This window comes from Oryctolagus cuniculus, chromosome 2 (assembly GCF_051225735.1).
Source record: "Oryctolagus cuniculus isolate XC-2025 breed Fujian yellow rabbit chromosome 2, ASM5122573v1, whole genome shotgun sequence".
NCBI classification, from domain to species: domain Eukaryota; kingdom Metazoa; phylum Chordata; class Mammalia; order Lagomorpha; family Leporidae; genus Oryctolagus; species Oryctolagus cuniculus.
The window spans coordinates 117,515,179-117,524,525 of NC_142868.1; the positions used below are offsets into that span (position 1 = coordinate 117,515,179).

A 9,347-nucleotide genomic window follows, 5' to 3' on the forward strand; every position below is an offset into this window, starting at 1 on the left:
AGCCCACCCTGGGTTTCTGTCGGCCCCACGTCCATGCTGTCTCAGCTGTTGTGCACACCTTCTTGGTGGGCGGGGTGGGCTCCGAACTACGCTTCTCTAGCCTTGCACCCTCAAACCCATTGTGGGCCCCTTGGCCGGATTTGCCGTCCGCTGACCAGCCTGGGGAGGCTCCAAAGTGTGCTGAGCCATTCCGTGTAGCAGCGGCAGCAGTGTCTGCTCTGCCCCCAGGCCCTCGGACTTGGTGTCTTGGGCAGCTCTCCAGCGGACAGGCGCCCCTGCCTGCACAGGGTTGGAGACTGAGTACTCAGCTGTGTCCCGGACCTGCATGGCCGTCCACCTGACCAGGTCCCTGTGGCAACCTACTGCTTCCCCAACACCTGCTTCCTTGGGCCCACCCAGCAAGGCGGCATTGAAGAGTAATTGTGGCTGGTGCCGCGGCTCAGTAGGCTAATCCTCCGCCTAGCGGCGCCGGCACACCAGGTTCTAGTCCCGGTCGGGGCGCCAGATTCTGTCCTGGTTGCCCCTCTTCCAGGCCAGCTCTCAGCTGTGGCCAGGGAGTGCAGTGGAAGATGGCCCAAGTGCTTGAGCCCTGCACCCCATGGGAGACCAGGAGAACTACCTGGCTCCTGCCATCAGATCAGCGTGGTGTGCCGGCCGCAGCGCACCAACCGGGGCAGCCATTGGAGGGTGAACCAACGGCAAAAGGAAGACCTTTCTCTCTGTCCCTTTCTCACTGTCCACTCTGCCTATCCAAAAAAAAAAAAAAAAAAGAGTAATTGCATTGCCTGATACTTGATGGGTTGTTCCAAGTGTAAACTGAATGTGCTACTGGTTTGGTGATGGCTTTGTGGCCATGTCCAGTTGTCCCCCAGCCTTGACCCCAGCAGGTCAGAGTGTCCATGCTGTTGTCAAACACTGCATGTCCCTCACCTCGCTGGCAGCTCCCAGCCCTTGGTGGGTCAGCATCAGCCCCATGGCACGGCCCCTCTCCCAGCTGCTACCTGAGTCCTCTTGCGTCTTGGGTCCTGCAGGGACAAGGAACCATTTAGGAATTCCCTGTGTGAATGCTGTTGTCACTGTCCCCAGGGGCGTTGCCCACATCTTCAGAGTACTGTGCCCCTGTGTGTAAGAGGGAAATCAGCAGTCCTGTAGCTCAGCCTGGCTGTTCATCCTGGCATATTACAAGAAATCAAATTCTCACGTGCCGGGAGAAGTGTTGCCTCCGATGAGCCGGTGCCCCTTGTCAAGTGCAGTGCCCTCCTGCCCCACTCCCGGTTCCTCCCTGTGCCTTTTCTCCCTTCCTTGCTCCAGTCCTTGTCTCCTGTGGGCTCTGCATAGGGATTAGCTCTGGAGCCTGCCTGCCCTACTCCCCCACCTGCCTCCCCAGCAAATGCTTTTCTCTCTCTCTGTTTGTTTACCTCTGCATTGTCCTTGCGCTATTATCTTGTTGATTACCTTGGGCTGGCGACAGGCGACAGGCGACAGGTATCTCTGCGTGAGAGCAGGCCCCTGCTGGGATGCTGGCTGGAGCCCCTTTTCCCCAGGGGCTCTCTCTGCCAGCCGGGAAGCTATGCATGTTTGAGGGGTGGTCCGTGGACATGGCAGGATGGCTGTAAAAGTCAATTATCCCCAGTAGCCCGGCTTTCCTATAGCTCCTGATGGAGCCCGGGCTGGCTTGCCATTGGGGCCCTGGCAAGGAGAAGGCGTGGCACAGCCAGGAGCATTGTCTGCACTCAGGAGCAGGTGTGGTTTCCTTGAGAAGTCTCCTTCACCGGGTAGTTGGAGCAGGGCACCTGTCCAGAGTCGTTTTGCAAGTCAGACTAAGGGACGCTGCTCTCACTTGGAGCTTGCAGGCCCAGGAATGAAAGCATGACCAGGGACAGGGACTCCGGAATTTGCTCTCAGCCCTGCTGGGGGAGCCGGACCTCACCTCTGGTCACAGCGCCACTCTGAGGTGCTGGGCTCAGCCCAGAGCACCGGCAACCTCCCTGCCTCTCAGGAGAGGTGGAGCTTCCACTCAGGACTAGAAGACAGGACTGTCTTTCCTGTGCTGCCCAGTCTGGGACTGGAAGAACGTAAATGTCCCCACAGTGCGCAGGTGCCCCTGGCCCTGAGAAGCAGCCACCAGGGCGGACCCAGACCTGGAGGGGCACCAGGCAGGAGCTTCAGGCGTCACGGCTGCTGCTTCTCCTGCGCACGGGCTTCTGTTTCCTTGTAGCCCACATGAGATGCCCGGGACCACTCCCTCCGCAAGTTGCAGTGCCAGGCTTGGGGGGCAGCGGGGTCTCACCTTGCACCTGGTGTAACTGAGGACCCCTCCCCCCCACAATGCAGTGGCTGCGTGATCAGACCTGCCGGTGCCATCCTGGACACGTTGCTGTGGCCACAACCTACCAGGTGCACGCTTGCGTGGACCTCTCCCCAATGCCCTGCGTCCTGGGGGCTCTGTCCGATCGCCTTGAGCTCCCTCCTTAACCACTCCCAGCCAGAGGCCCTGCTTGGGGAGCTCAGTGGCACAGCGGTTCCTCAAGCAGAGCACGCAGGGAGCTCTGTTGTGGGTTGAACACAAGCGATGCCGAACGCTGGGTGCTAGTTCCGCGTCCTCACCCAGCTGCGGGGCCACCTGCCCCACTGGCGTCACCAGGCCCGAGCTGTGCACCCGAGAAGCCGTGTTTGCGCGTGTGGCTGTGGATAGGAGAGGGCAGCTTGTGTGTGCGGGAAGCAGGTACCTGCTTGCCATGGGCCACACACACGCACACCGCCAGCCAGCCAGCCAGCCAGCAGGCAGCCGTGACGCGGGGCCAGCCATCGAGGCTGTCAGGGCTGGCTCAGTTCTGTGAGTCAGTGATAATGGCCTCGCTGCTCAGTGTCGTCCAAGAGTGGTTGTTGACTGGCCCAAAGGTGTGCCTGCTGCCGTGCCTGCTGGGTGAGAGCCACGGGCCGAGGTTCCATGTGCCAGGCACGGGGAGTTCATTTGGCCCAAATTCCCTGTGTCCCTTCTGTCCCCTTGGGGCGACTTCTTGCCCCGAGTCACAGCCACCGTCATCGTCCTGCTGTCTTCATGGGGCGCGTGGGCCACTCAGTCCTGGGATAGGAAACTTCCAAGAGTCCCCCGTGTGACCCGGCCCCATCACTGCGGCCATTCCCTGCCCGCACCAAAGATGGCGCGGGCGCCAGGTTGCTGCGAGACATCCCCTGCGGGCGCAGCGACATGGCCTATCACAGCGCGTGCTTTCTACATTTTAGTAAGCTGTGGTTTTATTTTGAATAAGCCTCTTTCGACCTATTGCTGTTCATCTACACTAAAATTAACCTTCCCCTAAATTATTCTCACACTGAAGGAGCAAAGTAATTTTGAAAGTTAAATCAAAACAAAGCAATGTTGTGTGTGCAGCAGATAAAAATCGCGGACTGTGGTTACGGGGCGCCTCGGCAGGAATCACGCGCAGAAGGCTGATTTCCTGCCACCAAGCCCTGGAAGGAAGAGGGGAAAGGCCCTGGCTGTACCGCCGTGCCAGGCTGGCAGGCCGGCGCTGGGGACCTGCGGGGCAGGCAGGGAAGGCGCACCCGCCGCAGCTGGTGTCTGCTGGCGGCGTTTGGGGCCTGGGAAGGGATCGGTTTCTCGGCCTGATTCTGGCTGGATTTATGGCTGGTGGTTCCCGCCATGTAACCTTGGAAGCCTTATCCTGCCAGAGCAAGAAGGGGCTTTGGAGGAGCTGTGGACTGCCAACAGCCCTGCAGCACGGGCTCGTGTGGGTTGGTTGTTAAGGAAACAGCCGGCTCCCATCACAGACCCAAGCTGTGAAGCAGGTTGTAGCTCGGGGCAGTGAGGCTGCGTGTTCCGTCGCCGTGTCCGGCTGTTCTGAATGGATGGACCCAACAGGGTGGCCCAGGACCTGGCGGGGGTGGGGAGAGGGGCAACCTGCAAGACCCCAAGGCTCTGAAACCTGCAAAGGTGTAGTAAAGGGACACTGGCCACCCACGAAGAGGCGCCTTTTTGTTGGGCACCTTGCTCCCCACACTCGAGGGTGGGAGGGCGGAGTTGACTCAGCCTTGGGTCCGAGACCACGGGCGCCACTCGGGTCATCGTGTTTGTCCAGCAGAGCCGCCCAGAGGCACAGTGCTGCGTCGCTGTACCACTTCATTTAGCTTCTTGGGGAAAATTACCCCAAATCACTGCCTTCTCAAGTAAATTGCAGCTCAGGGAGTCCGCAACACATTAGAATGTCAATGAACTTGGGTAGTGAGATCATGGCTTCACATCCACCCAGTTCCTTCTCTGTCCCCGCTACCCCCACCTCTCTTCATGGGACGCCGACTCCAGGTGCTAGGGAAGGTGGCTTTTCTGCGGCACCTGTGTGGTTTCCTCCCCAGAGCACTGAGGGTTAGGGATTCTCTTTTGAGTTTTCCAAACACTCCTTGGTTGCTTCCTGTCTCAGTTTCCAGTAGGAGGAAACCAGGAGCCGGCGTTGTGGCACAGTAGGCTAAGCTGTCGCTTGTGACACCTGCATCCCGTATTGGAGTCCCACCTGCTCCCCTTCCGATCCAGCTCCCTCCCAATGCACCTGGGAAGGCAGCAGCCGCAGGTGGCTGAAGTGCTGAAGCCAGGAGCTTCATCTGAGCGTGACCTTGGCTATTGTCATTTGGGGAATGATCCAGTGGATGGAAGATTTGTGTCTCCCTGTTTCCGTCACTCTGCCTTTCAAGTAAATAGACAAATTTTTCTTTAAAGGAGGAGGACGACGAGATGGGCCTGTGCCTGTGCTTCATGCCTTCCCTGTGCAGAGGAACTAGAAGCCAGTTCCCTTAGCCGGCTCGGAGAGGAGCTGGTGCTTTGGCCCCCAGAGTGACAGGAAGATGAGACTGATGGTTCATTTGATGAATAAATGTGTGTGTGTGTGTGTGTGTGTGTGTGTGTGTGAATGTGTGCGCGCGCACACGTGCCCAGTGATTAGGGAGAAACTAAGAAGCTGTGCTTTTGTCCTTTCAGGTTTTTTTGAATAATTACCCAGCAGCGGAGGAGCAGCCCCAAATGGTTATCTTGCGACTGTTGCGTTACATCGTGCGCCTGGTGTGGAGGATGCATTGACCGGGCCTCGGCGGAGCCCAGCGGCACTGTGGCTCTGCAGCAGGGGAGCATGCGCAGGGGACGCTGCGCCGCCCTCACGCCCTGCGCCCGCTGCCATGAACTTGACTTCTCGCTCGGCGCTACGTGCCGGAAGATCTGGTGGGAGCGTGTCCTGAATGTAAATGCGGGAGAGTTCTTTTTTTCTTAATGTACAAATCATGGTTCTTTGGAGCAGGATTTTATGCAAGAGTGGTGTTTACATGCAGTGTCTGTATTTTTTTTTCCACCTCCTTTAATAAGAACAGGTTTTTGAAAAAAAGGAAATGGAAAATTTTTAACCAACTCATGAATAATTTTTGTACTAAAACTTTAAGAACTTATTGCCTACTCTCAGAGGATTATGTAAACCCTGCCGTGGAAACTGAGCCAGCTAATTTATAAAGCTGCCTTGGTTTATTTTTAGAGATTACTGTACAGAATTTTTACACAGGGCAAGGTGTGACATGTCCCCTCCCTTCCCTGCCGTGGTTGCTTTAACCTTTTTTTTCTCTTTTTTTTTTTTTTGTAATTATTGTTAATACCAAAAGAGTGTGTATGGAGCAGAATGGAGTCAAGTGGCAGAGGGGCCGCTCCTGTTTTGTAAATATTTACTTACCTCCTGAGTGCAGTGGCACCGTGGCTCGCCTGCAGGCTGCGCTTGTGGGTTTCCCGCCATCTCCCAAGATGCTCTGCTGGTCCAGCTGGGCTCTGTGGCATACATGGACCAGGGGTCTTCCCACGACTGGATATGATGGGGCACGGCAGCCCAGGCCACCTGTGCACTAGCCAAGTCGCTAAGCAGTTCTGGGGCGGGTGTCCGGGTAACTTTGATGGCGTGGCGAGAGAGAAGCGTGCTGAAGAGCAGAGAGCAGTGGAGACCGGGCTCTGTGCACTGCAGGCCTCCCCACAGCTGCCGGCTGCAGGCTCAGCACCAGCCCCAGCGGTCAGCACGCCTGTGCATCCAGCCACAGGCCGGGGGAGGGGGAGGCCCCATATGGCCATTCTCCAGGCATCGGCCGTCAGCCCACCCCAGTCTACGTGGCCTGTGATGCCGACATTTGACCCCAGCTCCTGTCGGTCTACCTTGACATACAGGCTGAATTCCACTTTCAGCAGTGCCAGGGAAGAACACGAGGGGGGAATCCAAACTGCCCGCTTTCTCCATTTCTCTTAGGACAGTGGGATTCTCTCGGCCCCCCGGGGCTCCACCTCTGTGGGATGTCCCCCGGGTGCCTCCCTGCCCCTTGGCGGCGGTACCTGGGGAGCCCTCTCTCCAGTCCGTCATTCCAAAGCCAGTCCAGTGACCAGGGACACCAAGAGAGAAACAGCCCAGGGAACAGTGGAAGCTTGGAGGTGACTCATGTCATTTTAGAAAATAATTTTTTTAAAAGACTCCACCAATCTTCAGCTGCGCCAACAACTATTGCATTTGCTTTTACATCAACATTAAATTAAGTGGGAAAATCCATGCATTTGTGTCTTCACAGTTTTATGAAAATACATGTACGTATGTATAGCCTCTGTATTTTTTCCTTTAGGTAGAGATGATTTGATTTCAGATGCTCTTCCTTTGTTAAAATTTTCTCTTTTCCCCCCAATCTCCCTGGAGTTTGGAAAGTTTAGAAGCTGTGTTGGCGCTCCACTCGATTCTCGACGTGTCTCGAGGGCACTCGTGGGGTCACACACAGCCCACGGTTTGCAGGATCGCAGCCACGGGCCTGCTGGACATCACACACCAAAGATGTATTTGGTCCTGGGCCGCCCCCTCCCAGGATCCCCGTGCCCACGTGCCAGTCCCCGTGACTGCAGCACTTTACTCTCTTCCTTCAGCCCTGTGAACCCCAGAGCACTGGGGACAGGCGTGGGGGCTCTGCTCGCCGTGGCCCCGGCCCCCGCCCAGGCTCCAGGCTCTGAGGAGTTAGAGGTTCTCTGAATTGTAGAAGTGTTAAGGAGCAGGCTGTGGGCAGCAGAGCCTGGAGAGGTTCCCCGCCGTCACTGCAGGCGTCTCTCCGTCACGATGCCTCCCTGCAGGAAGTGCACCTGCCCTGGGTATGCCTCTTACGTTTTAGCTTCTGTTGTTGTCGTCATTTAATTTTTGTAGAAAAAAAAAGAAAAAGAGCTAGATCCCTTTTTTGAATACGTAATGCGGGTTTTGTGCCTTGATAACCTCTCCCTGTGTGAGGTTTGTAGAAAGTGTCCTGTGACTTCGCACCGAGATGCAATAAACACACACACACACACACACACACACACAGTAGCTTCACGAGGGATTCCACAGATGACCTTCTAGAAACAATTCGGTAAAGAAGTTTCAGTTAAGGGTGGGGGGAATGGATTTTGGCGAAAACATTTTAAAAATTCCTTGTGACGTGGGGAGAAAAATGCAATGGAATACAATTTTCTTCTGTGTTCCCTTCTTAATGTTGTATATATTTTGACTATTTATTAGATTAGGAGGTCAGATTTTACTTATCAACTGAGCCAGATGTCTGTGTGCAATTGTGTTCCTTTACCTTTCTTGTAAAATTTTGTACAGCTTATATAAGTAAAAAAAAATCACTGTTTTTTCTAAGCTTTTTAGAATCAAGGACTGTAAATATTGTAGATTCTTTTTCTGTGTCATGTGTCCTACTGTTTCATGATGCTGTAACATGTAGAAATATTGTATATTTATTTTCTGCTTATTTAATGTCGTAAGTTCTTGAACGTGCCGACGTCCCTGCCCCCACCCCCATGGAACGCTTCCCCCTCCAGGTGTGGGGTGGCCACCGGCCTCCAGCGTGGGTCCTGGGTTTCAGTTCTTGGACTCTGTTGTCCTTAGCTTGTGTGTAGATACCAATAAGAAAGTGTAAATCCGGCTGGCTACACAAGTCTGCTCCAAGAAACACTCAGCAACTTTGTTTGTTGCAGAGCTGCTAACTTCTGCCGACTGCAGACGCGCATCGTTTTAAAAACAGCAATGTGTTACCAGCATTGGGGAAAGATTTTTTTTTTCCATTGAAAATTCATCCCTGACAGCTCCAAGCAGAGGAGATGCAAATGCGCCCCTCCTGGACGTGCGGCCACGTGGTCTTCCAGGGTGAGGGCCAGGCTGGTGAGGAGCACCTGTGGCTCCCTGTGCTTTGCCGTGTGGACTGTGTGTGCAGGAGCTGATCCTGCAGCCATCCACTCTCCCCCAACCGTGGGGTCATCCCTGCTTCTTCAGGTCAAAGCCCTCCCTCCGAGAACTTGGGGGTCCCGCTGAGCTGGGATGGGGGGCTCAAGAAGTAGAAGCTCACGGAAGCACTAGGGTGACGAGGTGACTACCTGCTGGTTTAGCCTGGCGCCTCTGCGTGTGCAGCACACGCGTGTGCGGGGATGTGTCCACACGTGATGCTAAGTCGGCCAGGCTCTGCTGCAAACAGCGTTGTGTGCCGGAAGCATTCTCAAGCCCCCAGCTCCAGTAACTTGACTACTTTTATTTGAGAATTCCAGATTTGAGAGGCTGTCTTGGCTTTTAGGTTTTCTGTCCAGATTCTGCGACCACTGGTTACTGTATCCGAACTCATCAGGTACCCATTTATAAATAGCACTGATCTGTCTGTATACTGATCCATCACTAACTTGTTTCCTAGGACCCAGCGTATGTAGCATTTGTATTGCAATTTCCCTGGCTTCCTTGTGTTTTGCACTGATGAATTTTGACAGGGTAATTGCCACTTTACTTGTGCAATACTGCTGTAAATAACTGCACATTTTTTTAAGAAACTCAATCTTTTATGTTCTTAATGAATTTTATATAAATAAAACTTTCAACTTGTGTTGGTGAGCTGTTTGATTTTTGTTGTCACGAAATGGCAGAGAAACAGCTGAAGTTGTGTCGGAATGGAGGCCCCCACACACCTGCCCCAGGTAGATCATCCTACAAATCCTTGCTGGAACACAAAGTCCGTGATAGACTTAGAGGCAAACCGCTCCGCAGTTTTGAAGTAGCTGCTGAGAAGGCTGAGGGCAGAGTGTGCTGCCCCTGCAGTGGGAAATGACTCAGCATGTGGGAAGGAGGGGGAGGGGGAGCGGGGAAGCAGGTGTCTTAGGTGACGGCCCTGCCCCCAGTTCATGCCCCGCCGTCTTACCCCGTCTAAAACTCTGCAGATAAAAAGACAGGAGGTCTAGTTGGACTCCAGTGACAAAGGCTTGTCTGCAAAGCATGTTCCATCCTACAAGTGCCTGGTCCCTGGTGTGAGCTGGCCTCAGCCCTCAC

At 54.7% G+C, this 9,347-nt stretch overlaps 1 protein-coding gene across 7 annotated transcripts in view; it reads left to right on the forward strand.

Moving 5' to 3' along the window:
- The window catches only part of BCL2L11 (BCL2 like 11), a 49,871-nt gene extending 40,964 nt beyond the window's left edge, over nt 1–8,907 (forward strand). For all 7 annotated transcript variants that reach the window (XM_051836354.3, XM_070068802.2, XM_051836352.3 and 4 more), the window contains one exon: nt 4,991–8,907. In XM_051836354.3, coding sequence (XP_051692314.1) covers nt 4,991–5,089 — 99 coding nt within the window. In that variant the 3' untranslated portion in view covers nt 5,090–8,907. The remainder of the gene's footprint in view (nt 1–4,990) is intronic.
- The last annotated feature ends 440 nt before the right edge of the window (nt 8,908–9,347 follow it).